General features: G+C 36.1%; 1 protein-coding gene across 7 annotated transcripts in view; it reads left to right on the top strand.

The window, feature by feature from the left end:
• The window catches only part of LOC137622964 (cytochrome b5 reductase 4), a 200037-nt gene that overhangs the window by 14286 nt on the left and 168642 nt on the right, over positions 1-17109 (top strand). Inside the window, exon 1 of one of the 7 annotated variants that reach the window (XM_068353559.1) lies at positions 9160-9312. The exons of 1 other annotated variant lie outside the window; for it this stretch is intronic. Coding sequence is in view for 1 of the 6 variants with exons in the window: in XM_068353558.1 (XP_068209659.1) it covers positions 9489-9576 (88 nt within the window). In the remaining 5 variants the exon portion in view is untranslated. Of the gene's footprint in view, positions 1-9159; positions 9313-9377; positions 9577-17109 lie in introns of those variants that run through there. 5 more of the 7 variants (XM_068353565.1, XM_068353560.1, XM_068353563.1 and 2 more) reach the window with 5 other exon arrangements.

Below are 17109 nucleotides of genomic sequence, written 5' to 3'. Positions count from 1 at the left end.
ATATATATATATATATATATATATATGTATATATATATATATATACACGTGTATAAATATATATATATATATATATATATATATATATATATATATAAATGTATATATTATATTTATATTATATATATATATATATATATATATATATATATATATATATATATACACACACACACACGAGGGTTAATATTTTCTAAGATAGAAACCAGATGTCAATAAACTCAAGCCTGTATAAAGAATTTAAAATCTATAAGACTTGTACATATTTTGATACAAATAGATCGATTTTGTACATACCATGTTCTATATTTAGCTTATCATTAAGACTTTAATTTATTAAACTGGATTCCTTGATATTTATTCCTAATATATTTTTAGACTCGGCATTGTAAAAGTTATCCAAAAACCTTGGAAATTTTCTTAATAATGGGTTTTTATATATATATGTATATATATATATATATGTATACATATATATATATATATATATATATATATATATATATATTTCAAATAAGCCATATATATTAATACATTAAAGTCTGGATTCTCTTAATGACGTGGTCGAGTGGTATGGTCAATGGCATATAAGTATCTTGGACCAGGGTTCGAAACCCGGCCGGTCAGATACTATAGTCTCTGAGTGATTTCACCTGGGGCTCTGATCCCGAGGTCGTTAAGAGAATCCAGACTTTAATGTATTGATATATTTGGTTATTTGAAATATGGAAAACACGTTTAAATGTGCAAAATTATCATATATATATATATACATATATATATATATATATATGTATATATATATATATATATATATATATATATATATATATATATATATATATATATATCTATATATCTATATATATATATATATATATATATATATATATATATATATATATATATATATATATATATATATATAGAGAAACCCACTAATAAGAAAATCCACAAGGTTTTTGGATAAGTTCTACAACGCTGAGTCCAATAACATATTAGGAATAAATATCAAGGAATACAGTTTTATAAATAAAAGTCCTAATGATAAGTTAAATATGTACAAAATCGATCTAATTCATCAACATGCATGCTGTTCTTGTTATAAAGAACCCTTACCAGATTAACTTCAGTATGGAGAAATTTCCAAAACCACACCCCCTTTTGATAATGATTTTTTAATAATCTTTAAAACTGGTCTGATAGAGTTGCATGAAGATTCAGATCTTGGAATAGGTTCCATTTTGAGATGCTAGGATTCTCTGCCTGGAGGAACTATCGACGCCCTTGTTATCAACGCTGCTGTGGTACAAAAGGATCTCATAAAAATAATTCCGCTTCCCTTACTATTGAGTGGGGAGGAAGGGTCTTCCATCACCCCCTAAGGTTATTCTAGCAATACTGAACAGAAAGAGCCCTGGTGAGAGATTCAACTACCCTGACTCTGACCCGTTATCTTCCAGTCAGATAACAAAACCACGGGCAGGGTTTGTTTCTTCCCAGGGATTCTAACACAGGAAGGACTTTTTTCGTGTGGGGGTCTTATCCCCCTTTTAGTATGGGATGCAGATCTGAGAAATTTGTACCTGAACTTTTGCGAGCTCGCCTCCCAAAGTCCGGGTATGATCAGAAAGCTCCATCAACAACTTTCTCACACTTGTCTCCAAGCATACAGTTAGCCAACTGCTCCAACACCCTTGCCTACAGAAACTAATAGCTTTCTCAGGTGGCCAGAAAAAAGTTCTCCCTCCTGAACACGGACACCTTGTGGACAAAGGACTAACATTTAACTACTTTCAGAGGTGGAGTCGTTAGTGACCACCCCTATAACAAGGGATCAGAAATTACCTCCTCATCCGGCGTCTGGGTAAGTGAATAATCCTGATTCAGGCTTTAAAGAACCCAGAGAGATTCCTGACCATACGAACAGAAATTGTTTAATTCAGCAGAGCAATGCGAGTTTCTGATAGAAAAAATACCTAGGATATATTGCTCACGCCACTTATTTGTGTTCAAAGCACTGACTGCTCTAGAAGATGGTAAAAGGAGACTAGTTTCTCTCCAAGCATAACAATATTAGGCGATCCTTTGCATCCTCCGGGGAAGCGTCGCTAGGGACCCCTCTTGATCATATGATTTAGATTAGTAGTTCCCAATGCTTTTGCACTCGCAACCCCTTACCTAAACCCTGAAACCCACTCAACCCCCGTCTATCACCAGGTTGATTTTAATTTCATTTTTTCTTAAGGAGAGAGAAAGAAATGTTATCTTATAATTTGGTAATTTTCTATTGACAAACGAAATCACAGCATTTATTAAACATTAATTTACAAAATGAGGCAAATAATCCTTGCAATATCAATAATATTACAAGGATTATTAGCCTCTTTGTGTGTATTAATATCTGGTCAATGTTGTGATTTAGTTTGCCAAGAAAATATTGCAGAATTATTAGATATATTTTTCAGGTTCGATAGCTGTTGAAAACTACTGTAAGTATGTTGATGATATTTTGAAAATAGTTATCTTCTTTTTGGGAGTTAAGAATTGATCAATGCTGTGATTTAGTTTGCCAATAAATAATTACAAAATTATTAAATTATTTTTTAAAGATACCATTTCTTTCTCTCCTTAAAAAAAAAAAAATGAAAATCAAGCTGGTGATAGTAGGGATAAGACATACATAGTTTTCCACAACTAGCAAACCTAAAAAAAATCGTTCTGTATTGTGTAATTATTTATTGTTAAACTAAATCACACCATTGACCATATCTGATTTACAAAAAGAGCATAATCATTCTTGCAATATTATCAATATACATAGAGTTCCACAGCTTTCAAACCCACCTAGTGGGATGCCTGATGTTGCATTTGAGCAGCAAGCCTTGAAATTTTTGGTCGAGCATTATTTAGAGCCAGTCTCATGTCATCCCCAACATCCAATATGTTTCTGTTCTTCGTTTTTATATTGACAAGAGTTGAAAACCTCCCCTCGCACAAGTAGGTAGAAGCAAATGGAACAAGAACATGTACGGCTGCCATGCTGACTTTGGAGTATGACTGATACATAACACACCACAACTGAGTCACCGATTTCTCCTTGAAGAGATCACGAGCTAAAGAGTTGTTCCTTAGATCCAGGACTTCATCTTGAATCTCATCTTGGATGTTGGACACATTAATTGCAGTACAAATTGGGTTCCTTACCAGGGACTCCTGTCCTTCTGCTAGCTCAGGGAAGTATCGCTTAAACTCCTTTTCTAGAGACTGAAGATGTTCAGTAATCTCATCCTTGGGAAACTGATCCAATTGGATCTGAGATTCATCCATCGCTGCACAAAGACTTTTGAACATAATGATGTTTAGAAGATTGGTTTTCTAACGCCAGTTTTCCAGTTTGAAAACAAAGGCCCAGAGACTGTCTTGAAATAGGATAATATTTGAAGCTTCCCTGAAGCTTTAAATTTAGCTTGTTCAGTTGGCCAAAATTGTCAGCAAGGTATGCAATCCTTTTAATACATGCTTCATCTTCAAAGTGAGCCGCAAGATCTCTATTTTTTTTTTTAAACCTTCAGGAATAACATTATTTCATCTTTCATCTCAAAGACATAGGTGACATCGTTACTTTTGGTAACCAACGTACTGCTCTGAAGAATAGAAGGACTTCGTGGTCAGCATTCATGTGTTTGCACAGCTCTTTAATTAGACGAGTGTTGAGTGCTGCAGTCTTTACATAATTCAGTTTGATTACAGAATCAAGCACTTTTTGCAGCGAGGCAGGGAAAGTCTTACTGGCGACCCCCTTGCTAAGGTTTCGGGAACCCTAGGGGGTCGCGGTCCACCAGTTGGGAACCTCTGATTTAGATGGATTTGCCTCAACCTTAGTGTACAGCAGCACCACTTGATTACAATTACCTCCAAAACTACTGTACGTCGTTAGTGAATGTATGCACACTCCAAACATATATATCCTCAGGTGAAGCATTGCTATGGATCCCGTTTCAAGCATGTGATACATGCAAGACCATGCCTTATTACCATCTTCAACCAGTTTATGGGAAGAAACACAGTTGAATAATTACCTTATAAAGGGTGCATTTAAGTCTGTGGACTTTCTCTCAATGTGCACCGTGGTGGTAGGACGATTATGACCTAAATTGCAGTCTCATAAGATGTATGACAGTTTCCAGTCACAGGATTCATTACTCCAACATTCTTGGCTAGGAAGACCATGGAAAAGGAAACTATCGTCCCTGCACTTGAAGTCTACCCTGGGATTGTTCACCCCAAAACAAGTAAGCATGCCTTAAATCTCTTCAGTATTTATTGTCATACTAAGAATTGCCCTCCCGTTTATTTGGTGACACTTGATGGTAGGAGTGTAAGGATACTACCACCGTATGTCCTGCGTGTTGTAGAAAGTGACTAAAAGGACAGCTGCTGCCTTGTAGTTTTGCTTTTTATCAAAAGGCTATGCCCACTGCCAATAACTATGGAAACTTCTGCCTTGCAGTTGGATTATTTAGTCAAAGGCCAGGCCCACTGCCAATAACTGTGGTTGATGACTCCAAGGGCATGTGATCGTAAAAACCCTCTGCCAAAGTAGGAACCATACCTGATGCTATTATAAATGTGGATGTGGATAGGGCATCCCCTAAAGCGATGCACATCAGGATCCCCTACTGGCATGGTGAATGGACGAGGGGTACTGCAGGGTTTATGACTGAGGCCAAAGAAGTTAGTGACAGAATGGAAAACCAGAGCGGGTTCTTGGAATGTTGGTTCACTAACGGAAAGATTGAGGGAGATAGTGGATGTAATGGAGAGAAGGAAGATAGATATCTTGTGTTTGCGGGAGACTAGATGGAAAGGAAATTGAACCAGACAGATAGGAAATTGATATAAACTCTATTACAGCGGGTCAAGAGAGGGGAGAAATGGAGTTGGGAGTTATAATAGATAATATTTGGAAAGAAAAAGGGGTAGAAGTAAAGAGAATAAATGATAGGCTTTTAAAGATCAAAGTGATAAAAGGGAACCAGATAGTGAATATTATTTCAGCATATGCCCCCTAGGTGGGTTGTCAAGAACAAGAAAAATAATTATTTAGACAAGAGTTTGAGGCTGCTATTAGATCGGTGAAAGAGGAAGAGAAACTAATCATATGAGCAGACATGAATGGCAGAGTGTAGATGAAAAGGGATGAATATAAGGAGGTACATGGAGGCAATGTGTTTGTAATTAGAAAGGAGACTGGGGAGTATGTATTAGAGATGGCTCAGAGTTTGAAATTGGCATGTATGAACACCCGGTATCAGAAGTTGGAGAAGCATCTGATAATCTATGTAAGTGGAGGAGTGAAAAGCCAAATAAGTTACTTATTAGTTAGAGAAGCAGACAAGACAAATGTGATGAACTGTAAAGTTATTTTTTTTTTTTTTTGGGGGGGGAGGGGGCGATGTAGGTGGGGAGCTTGTGTTAAGCAACATAGACTGGTAATGATGAAATTTAAAATGAGAGGTAGAAAACTAAGTAGAGAAAGAGGAGATCTAGAATTAAGTTTTAGGACCTTAAAGGAGAAGAGTATAAGCAATTTAGGAAGATTTTATAAGTAATTTAGGAGGATTGTCAGAGAGAGAGAGAGAGAGAGAGAGAGAGAGAGAGAGAGAGAGAGAGAGAGAGAGAGAGAGAGAGAGAGAGAGAGAGAGTAGACGACGATGACCTTAAAGATTGAACTTAGAGATTGGACAGGGTAACAGGTGGAAATTATTTGTTTGTGTATGAAAGAAATATGTGTCGGGGAAATGGAGGAATTAGTAGGAAGAACCAGCGGATATGGTGTGTCAAAAGGAGAAAAGTGGTGGTGGAAGAGAGGTGCAATTATCAGTTAAAAGAAAATCAAATGCATTCAAAGACTGAAAAGCAAGCCGGGCACAGGAAGCATAGGAAAGGTACAGAGAAGAGGAAGAAGATTCAAGGAGGAAAGTAGGTATAGCTATTGGAAGAGGAGTAGAGCAGTTAAATGAAAGGCTAGGAACAAAGGAAGGAGTAAATGATATCTATACGATTTCAAATGGGAGGAAAAGGTAAAGACAGGATTTGGGGCAACTGGTAGTCATCAGGGACAGAAATGGAAATATACTGTATAGGGATGATGACATTAAGAGCAGGTGGAGAGAATACTAAAAAGAAAGGAGCTAGGAGAAGCACAAAGGGTGGAGGGGTCAGTGATGGAGATACAGAGTATAAAAGTGAAGCAGGCATTGAGTAGAATTAAGAATGGTAAGCACCAGGCCCATCAGAGTTTCAAATTAAAAGGGTCAGGATATTAGTGACAGAGTGGGAAAAATGGATGCTTGATTTATTGAGATCAATATGGGAAGAGGAAATAATACCTAAAGACTGGGTGGAGAAGTTTGTATCCGAATAGGATATTTTTCCTAGGTATACAAACCTGAGTCATTTGCCATATGTCCTGCCTAAACTGTCCCTCGAGTTTTTGACCATGTGAGTATTGTGAGGAGGCGATATGAGCAACCTCTCGCTTGCTCCCTCGCATGCATTACTTTTACCCAACATGAACCATGATGCAATCATTCGAAATTTTGATAAACTATTCATAGAAAACATGATCAGTAGTAACCCCATTAAACGACTCTGAAGTTTGTATTGCTAAGAAAAATTTAATTTTTATAAAATTTGTATTTGGACGTAGCCTATATATATATATATATATATATATATATATATATATATATATATATATATATATATATGTATATATATATATATGTATATATATATATATATATATATATACATATATATATATATATATATATATGTATATATATATATATATATATATATATATATATATATATATATATATATATACACACACACATATATACATACACACACACACAATGTGCGTTGTATCAAAACCTTATTCACGTTTGAGAGGGCACACACTTGATGCACTTGAGAGGAGAGAGGGGAACTTTGACGCTTTCAAAGGGATAGGCTGGATTTCTTCTGTTGCTTATGCATTCCTGTGGCTTATATATATTGACTTAAAACTTCTAGATAATTCTAAATGCATCATTCTATTGGCGTGGGGGGCAAGGCCTACCGGTGTAAGGTTGCCAATGCAGAAAATTGAACAGGGGAACTAACCTTGCTTGCAAGGCAATTCTCTCTCAGCTAACTCCACCCACCTCTCTCCTCGAAACAATTAAAAAAAAGAGTAAATCTATTTCGAGAAATTTGTTGCACATTCTAACCATGTGCAAATATAAACATGATGTAATACCTCATATGGGTCATACAGCATACCTAAACGAAAATACATAAGACTTCGTAACAAAATATGTGTAATAAAAAAGTTAATTCTTACTAATAACAAATTTACATATACTGAATAGAATGAAAAATACAATTAAATGAATGACAAAAGTCTTATGTAATTTACATACATTTACTTAAACCTACATGAGAAGTGTAATTTACATATATTTACTGAAACCTACATGAGAGGAACTCACTTTACGAGCTGGCTATATACCTCTTAAATGCACAAAAAAATACTTGAATAAAATATTAATCTATACTAGACAGCTTTGTAAGAACACACACACATATATACATACTGTACGTGTGTGAATACCCCCTAAACAATGTGTTAACAGCTATGTGCATAAATTGTGGTTGGCTCAACAGAGGTGTACTGAATTTTTAGGGAACATATCCACCAAACAGTGGCCAAAAGGGATACCATTTCATTACAAGTCCAGAGTTGAAAGAAATAGATGGACCATAAAGACATTTTTGGCAATGATGGACATTGAGATGTGAGGACGTTTCACATCCAGATCATATGAAAATTTATGCAAAATGAACAGTAGGTGGTGGAAGGGACTGAGCTGTTCAATCTGTGCTGTGCTGATGAGCCTTCAATGAAAGTTCTTTTTTCCAGATCATCGTTGATTATTATTACCTCCGCCAACAAAGTTGGAAGGAGGTTATGTTTTACCCCTTGTTTGTGGGTGATTTTGTTTGTGAACAGCTTCGTGGCCACAATTTTAATCGCAGAGTAATGCAACTTGCAGGGAACAATTGTTATGTAAAAAGCTGGAAATTATTAAATTTTGGAAGGTCAAGGTCATAGTCAAGCTAAAGGTCGAGAAATTAGCGGTTTGCGGTCCACCGAGTACCCCTATGGGGGTTATGTTTTTGGCCCTATTTGTCTGTTTGTTTGTTTGTGAATAACTTCCTGGCCACAATTTTACTCATAGAGTATGAAACTTTCAGGGATCAAATGTTATTTTGAAATATGGAAGTGATTCAATTATAGAAAATCGTAGGTCAAAGGTCAAGGTCTAGGTTGAGCAAAAGGTCGATCGAATTAACCCCAAGGCAAGCTGGTTTCGAGAAATAAGCTTCCGTGGCGGAGGTCTGCACTCTCAGAGTACTTTTCTAGTTATTATTATTATTATTATTATTATTATTATTATTATTATTATTATTATTAAAAAGTAGGAGATTTACCAGCCCAAGTCTAGCTTGAGTCTTAAAGAGCTGGCCCGATTGAAATCGGGAACAAAAATGTTTATATAAATGCTAAAAAATAAATGAAATAAAAATAAAGTAAATCTAATGTATAAAGGATAAATTATGAGGTAAAAAAATATATGATAAACATAAATGTAAATCTTATCAATAAAACTTGTTTCTTAAAAAAAAGTTAATATCTGAGAAATTCTCAGAGTTGAATCGTCTGTAAAGAATGAATGCGCCAGCATCTGTCTGTTGTTTAGATATTTGATTAGGTTCCTCCTTATTGTAGTAAGTGGAAAAAGGGCAAAAGAAAAAAAAAAAGGGGGGGGGGGGCGTTTAAGCTGAAATTGTTAGATTAATGAACATTGTTCTTTTCCGTAGAAAGTAGGATATTTTACCTTAGAGCCCCATGGCAGAGCGATGATAGATAAATCAAATGAGGAGTAGTAATTGGAGAGGGAGTTGGTTGATTGGTAATAGGGAGTGGTAAAGGAAGGAAGGAAGGAAGGAGAGGAAAATAAGCTGAAGGGATATGCGGCTCCCTGGCTCAGCCGCTGGTGCCTCTTCCGTGGCTCGCACACTGAGCCTCCTCCTCATCACTCCACAGTTACGTCCAGTGGCAGTCTTAAAGCAGTGCATCGGTTGACTCCGTGAGGAAAGGATCGTGGCACCTTGCCTCGTATCACTTCTCCTGACACCCGCAGCTCGCTCGTAGTCATTTGGGCTCTATTGTTGCCCTCTGTGCGTCTGGAGGTTGGTCAGAAATAGGATTTTAGGGCAAGGTTGGAATTATTTGCCCCCTATAACTGACAGGGAAAGTCCATAACCTGGAAAAACAGTCGTTTCTACTATAAAATCTACGAAGGGCGATCGGACTAGGTGCCCTCCCCCCTCCCCCTTTCTCACAGGCACTGACCTGTTGCACTCGAATGTTGCGAAAATTGCATTATTTGTCATTTTTACCGTTTATTGCGTTGTTTCTTATTTGCTATTGTCCCCAGGGTAAAAAGTGTGAAGGTATGTTAATTGGAGTTTGTTCTGTCACATTTCTCCCCCATTTAAATATTCTGTGCCATGTTTAAGGAAAGGAAACAACACATTACTCCATTTGAGAGACATAAATTTGCTGAGAAAAGGTAAACACGCATTTTGTGATAAAGAAACAGTGATGTTTTTTTACCGTTGTGTTTGAGTACAATGACCAGATATGAATATACAAACATACAATAAAGGCGACTTACTTAAGATACGGAGTCATGCAGGCATGAACGTACAATTAGATATGGGCAAAGTTGGATCCTGAGTATGATTGATATTGTTGCAATTGGATTTATAAGTATAAAGCTGCCGCTGCCAGCTCGACCTCCTTTAATCATTCCGGCTAATAATTTATCACGATGAATTTATTAACGTGGATTATCTTATATCTTTATGTATCATTTGTTTTACATTTGATTTTATTAGAATATTAATTAAAAAGTGTTTGGTGGGGTTATGGCTAATCAGTCCTCAGTATTGTTCCGACGAAAATAATCTATGCAATTCGCTCGTTTAAAAATATTTAGAAAAAGTAGTGTGAAGTCTTATATATATATATATATATATATATATATATATATATATATATATATATATATATATATATATATATATGTATGTATATATGCACATATATATGTATATATATATATATATATATATATATGTATATATATATATACATATATATATATATATATATATATATATATATATATATATATATATATGTGTGTGTATATATATACTGTATATACATATCATCAGCCATTACTATCTCAATGCAGAACAAAGGCCTCGGACCTGCCCTTCCGCTTGCGTCTGTTTATGGTCTTTTTGTGCCAGTCCACACCCGCAAAGTTTCTTTGTTCGTCAATCCATCGTCTTCTCTTCCTTCCCCTGCTTCTTTTACAATCGCTATGGACCCATTCTGTTATTCTTAATGTTCATCTATCGTCTGTCATTCTCATTATATGTCCTGCCCACGTCTTTATCTTTTTCTTACATGTTAGAATATCCTCTACTTTAGTTTGCTCTTGTATCTATGTTGCTTTCTGTCTCTTAGTGTTATTCCTATCATTATTTTCCGTAGCTCCTTTAGTTGTAACTAGCTTATGTTCTGAGGCATAAGTAGGCTCCAAGTTTTTTATGTATAAGTTGATACTGGTAGGACCATTTCATTGAATACTTTTCATTTTACAGAAAGTAGCATTTTACTTTTCATAATCTCATTTTGCTTACCAAATGCTCTCCATCCCATGTTTATCCTTCTTTTGATTTCGTTCTCGTGTCCTGGGGAAACACTTACTGTCTGTCATAAGTACGTATACTCATTAACAATCTCTAAAGGTTCGTTCATAACTCTTATTTGTTGTCTGCATTTTCATTAAATATTATTATAGTTTTACTCACATTAATTTTCAATCCTAAAAATCTGCATTCTCTATTCAAATTTTCTATCATCTTTAGTAATTCCTTCTATGGTTCACTAAACAACAATGCCATATGCAAATCTAAGGTTGTTAAGGTATTCATCATTAATATTGATACCTATATTTTTCCAATCTAAATTCTTAAAAACTTCTTCTAGACATGCTGTGAATAATTTAAGAGAAATGGGGTCTCCCTGTCTAACTCCTTAACTCGTTTCTCAATCGGAATATTTTCACTCTCTTTATACACACGCACACACACGTATATATATATATATACTGTATATATATATATATACATATATATATATATATATATATATATATATATATATATATATATATATATATATATATATACACACACACACACACATATATATATATATATATATATATATTATATATATATATATTTATATATATGTGTGTGTGTATATATGTATATATAAATATATATGTGTGTGTGTGTGTGAAGAAGGAAAAATTTGGATTATGTATTCTAAAGTAACGCTTATTCCCCTCTCTCTCTCTCTCTCTCTCTCTCTCTCTCTCTCTCTCTCTCTCTCTCTCTCTCTCTCTCTCTCTCTCTCTCTCTCACGATAGCCACACCCATTTCAATTGTTCGTTTGATTATTTATCTGATTTACTAGATCTTAAACGTCTTTTTTCTTTAACTTGACTCAACTGGCTTGAGGAAAGGCATCAAGTTAATTAAATTAGTTTTTCCTGTGGGTTTTGTCGGGTGAGGGGGGGGGGGGGGGGGGGCTGACGGCTTAGGCGATGTTTCTAGAGAATATACATGAGTATTGAAGGCAGAATTTCACGTTATGACAAGAGTTTTAATCGATTTATACATGTTATAAACTGCTGAATACAAAGGCAAATATCCTCTTGAATAAAAATCCAACAGTTTCAAAATCCGTTGCAGAAAAGGTCAGTTAAAGTAATTGTTGTTTTTAATGCCAGTCGACGAGTGCCACGAATAAATCTGTTCACACTGTATGTCTTTTTGCAACGTTGCTACGTCCAGACATATATGATACACTTGTCACTGCCACATTCATAATAATAACTGCTAAATCTTGGGTGAACTCCCTGTACGAAATATTCATGATGTTAACAATTTTATACTCCTACGCAATGGTCGTAGTCGCAAGGCAAATTACCTACACATACAACGCCCCTCACTTTTATCTGGAGAGCCCTCTTGTATTTTGTGAACATTAATTAAGACCCTTTTTTCCAGTCCTTTATCCTCGCTATGTGTCTCTCCCATTCAAAGCATTCCTTCCTCCTGACCTTTTAGGAGGAAGGAATGTCCGCACCATTTCAAAATGACGACTCACCTCTTCACGGGACCACGTAAACCTTTCTGTCGCACATTTATACCAAATATTTAGACACTTCTCACCATTCCACGTGTACTCTCTAAGCATTTCGTAGTATCAACTGTTTTTACTTTTTTCTCTACACATTCCACATCCATATTTCACTTCCACGAAGGAAAGATATCGAATTTTCAAGTTCAAAAGTGTGCCATATGAGTGATGGGAAGGCTGGATGACAGAGCACTCCACTCATGGCAATTTAGCACAGAGACTCAGTCAGAGAGTAGTGTTCTGGTATGGAACGTATTGGGATGTGTTCCCTGTTACCCTTTCCGAAGAGGGACTTACGTTGTGGAAATGTGGTGAACTTGATCCACCCACTTGGCGTTTGAAGGGAACTGTGACCAAGCCCTTTAGGGTTATTGGATGATCAACTAATTGTTACATTCTCAGAGACTCAGTTGTTTCAGGATTGAAAACATATCCACACTTTTTATTGTTGTCTGGGTAATGGAATGAACAGGGAGATGTTGGGTCTCACACCCAAGAAAAAGGTGGAGTAACTGGGCATGCTGATAGTGTGAGAGGTAGGGTGACTGTTTTTGACAGAACAGAAATGACACACACACACACACACACACACACACACACACACACACACACACACTATCCTAAAATTGTACGGCAGAGGGATATGTCTGGAAACATGAGAGACCTATGCAAAGGCAATATGTTGCCTGAGGCAGTAGGTTGTGACCAATATTTGGGCTTTATACCGCTTGCTTGTGTGAGTGCAGACATGACAGTTTCTTTGACCCTTTGCTTTCTGGCTTTGGGAGAGTTTGGAAGCAAGAAAATTATTCTGAACGAGATGATGGGGGTATATGCGGTCTTCCTTGCCTTTCAGACTAGAAAGTTCCATATTTTTTGAGGGGTTGCGTTATCACATTCTAGGTAAAAGGCTTTAGAGATCTTTTTTGTTTGTTTGTGAATCATTGTAGAGGATGTGAGTGCCCAATAAATATATTTTGACTAAATGGAAAAATAATTTCATGTCTGGATTTGCATGTCTGATATTTCTATGTTTAATGTAGTTGATTATGACAAATTTGAAAATAGGGTCCACAATCCTGAAATGTTTTATCCTGTTGCCTTAATTTTCACTTAGGAATTTTTGAGAGGAGTGCCAATTTATGGTGGTCTTTCCACTTTAGCTCTAACATGTGATTTTTTTTCACTGTGGCCTCTGTTTTCCATATCTCATGGGAATTTGGGCTTACCTAGGACCCACTAAGATATGGTTAGTCAGACGATGGTCACTTTTTCCTTTCTTTCTTTCTATCCCCGATACCTGAGCCATGGCTCGGCTCAGTTTCAGTCATTCTGACAAAACCATGATATTTATTTCAATAATTTTTTTTCGTCAACATTCTGCTTTATTTTACTAAACACATTCAAGGTTTATGGTGTCTACATGATGGCATGCATTCTTCCATAGACTAATTACCTCCTTGTCCTTTGGATATAAAAAATATTTCACTTCACTATCTTTTGTATTTGGTTTAGTGTTTGAACATCCGAAAACCGAGCAGTTACTCGGCATTTTCCATAAAATCAATCCTTAACTAGAATAGGTCAAAGTGAGTGGGGCTTGGCCCAGGTGACAAGCCAGGTCAGTGAGTCATCGGTAATCTTCTGTCTGGCTGACCTCCCTTAGTGGGTCCTGGGCATAATACCCTTTTTTGACTCATGCACAGTACTCACAAAGCCAGATTTTTTCATACAAGAATGTACCAAGAGCAGTGCTTGTATTGTAGTTGTCAGTATAAAGAATATGACGTTTATTTGGGTATTGATTCATCTTAATTTTCACTACGGACCCTGAATGTTTTAGAATCTGATCATCAGGTGGTATATCTACTGTGTGTTTGTACCTATATACACAATGATATTCAAAACCGTTCCAGTTTGACAATCATAAGTAAAGTATATCTTTATACCAAAACGATTCTCTTTAGTTTTCATATTTTATATTGGTTGAAAAAAAAGAAGAGATTCATTAATGACTAGTGTTTGGAATGGCTGGAAATACTCATATGATTTTGTATCATGGTCGTAATGTTTCTATTTTTTTACAAACGATCCTCCCCATGAATATGCCTGTCATTACTGTCAACAGAATGAAAAACTTTATATGGTGTATATCTAAATGCCTATCACAACTCAACTGTTTTGAAAATAAGGGGGACTGAGATGAATGTATGTTGTCCCGAGTTTGTATACACAACGTTTATTCATATGAGCCCTCAACAGAGTCAAAGCATATCCTTTTTGTTTGGGCCATGTTCAATTACACAATGTTCTCATAGGAATTTTTCTTTTCTATCGTAGTATTTACTACCACTTCATGCATGAAAAGATCACTAAAGCCCCATTCCTTGGCAATGCGGGGTATACCAAAATCGCTAGTTATTCCTGGATCAGCCTCAAAATCATATTTCCAAAATTCTCACCACCCGATTTAGAAAACGGCACTTTGTTAATTCTTACCTTCTGCCACCACCACCAATTGAGCCGTGAGAGTCACGTGATCGCCAGTTCTTGATTCCGTTTCATCTGCATCACTGAGTCATGAAATATCACATATTTCCAGCTTCTAACACAATTATCGCCTGAAAAGGGCAGCTCATCATCGTGTCTTTGATCAAGAATGTTTTGATTAGCAATTAATTCTCGTTCATTTTCACTAAAACCGGTTGATTTGCTATCAGCTGTTTCATCTTCAACTGCACTTTCTTCTTCCAACGTACACTCTATTTCATTTACACTTGTATAACATCATCCTCAGCTGAAGTCAGCAGAGGAAAGTAAAGCGGTGACTAAATTATTCCATGCTGTTATTGTTGCTCCTACTAAAGAATTATGGATGCTAATTATTAGAAAAGTTATATACTTACAATTGTATATACATCCAAGAATAAACAATGTTCTGCCTCTCAATTCATAGAGGTTGCGTCAATAGATGCGGCATGACACCAGAAGGTAAATGCACGTCTAATGGCACTAACCATCGATAAGAGTTAACAAGTTCGTTGATGGATGAGTGTCTACTGAACCCCTACTCTTACAATATGCCTTGGTATCACACTTCCAACATCTCCCGTACACTGGCTTTTTACCTGACCTAGTACTATTTAATCATAAACAAATTTGGCTCAGGCCCAAACACCTACATCCGTATGATTATTTGATTAGGAGGACTTGGAGTCATCATCTTCGTTTCCATACAGGAGTATAAAGAAGGATATTTCAGTGGAGAAAGAGAATTTTCTAGTTTGGTTCCCACATACTGCTTCCCACCATGGAGTAGACCTCTTTATTAAAGTATAGGTGTTTGTAATTTGCATAGGAACAAATAACGAATTTCAAGAGTATTTTTTTAAATACAAAACCTGATATCTTTAAATTAGTTTTCCACCACCAGTCACTCATCTCAGCTCTAAGACCATAGGTCAATAGTGGCTTGACACAGTTAGGCAGGTGGATGGGTGAAAGCTTCTCACCACTTGCTGTTACCTAAATACTTTGTGTTAACAATTGACTGCTTTCCCAGCCTTGTATTAAAGGACTCTTGATTGCTTGGCTAAAAGATGGGAAATTACCTTTAAAATTTGTCATATTTCCGTGTCATATTCATCCACATCTGGAGATGTTTCTTATTTGGGGGCAAAATTAACCTGATAAAACCACCTGTCCTTTAACTGCTCTTGAGAGCTGCAGAGAAATCTTTGGCAAAACTAAATTTTTCTGTATGCTGGACGATGCCGGGAAAAGAAATGGATAAAACTTTGTCTCTTACATTGTTTCTTCCTATTATCCTTTCCCATTTCTACATATCTAAACTGGTATTCTTGAAATATTTCCCCTTAGGTCGACATATGGTGAGATTTGATGACCTTGAGCGGGTCTCAACATTTGAGAATTTCCCGATGATTTCCCATGAGAATCATCATCTCAGGACTGCATCTGATGACCAATTTCTGTTCTTTGTTGCCAAATCATTTCTCAGTAAGGCTTGCGTTGACCTCTTAGTTGTTTTGGCGAGCATGCATAACTTTCTGCTAATACCCGTACTACTTTTTCTGCATGAAGTCGAAGAAAATATTAAAAGTTTAGCATGAATGAAGCTCATACCTTCACGTTTTCCTAACACCAGTGCCTTTTAGAGGAAACAAGGCCTTGCTGAAACTAGTAATAGCAGTTAGAAGTCGGATTCAAACAAAAGGGAGTCCGGACAGTACTCAAAGAGCCAGAGAAAGGAGCGACTTTAAGACAAAATCATTTTGATTGCATTTTCAAAAGATTAAAAACGCTTTTATTGCAGCCTCTTCCTGACTCATTACCTAAATACCACTACTGTATATTCGTGGCAGTAGGCTACATTTTTTCTGTGATGCAGTGCAAAGAAAAAATATTTATCATGTGTATTGATTTTAACCAACGATATTGATTATTTTTTTTTTTTTTTTTTTTTTTTATTCATGTATGTTGTATAAGTTTTGTTTTGGAAGTATTTATTGTTAAAGCGCGATCTTCGGAAAGATGGCCACTCCAATGAAGTCAGAACTTTGGTTCCTCCTGAAACAGATGTATGTGTCTGAACACCCTTTCATGGTTCTGTAGATTTCTGTTTTGCCTTTAATGCATCTGAAAGCGATGAACTGCCAGGTTATAAATCAGCGATTTTC

This window comes from Palaemon carinicauda, chromosome 30 (genome assembly GCF_036898095.1).
Source record: "Palaemon carinicauda isolate YSFRI2023 chromosome 30, ASM3689809v2, whole genome shotgun sequence".
Lineage (NCBI taxonomy): Eukaryota > Metazoa > Arthropoda > Malacostraca > Decapoda > Palaemonidae > Palaemon > Palaemon carinicauda.
The sequence above is the reverse complement of the archived record's forward strand: the minus strand, read 5'-3'. Positions and strand labels throughout refer to the sequence as shown.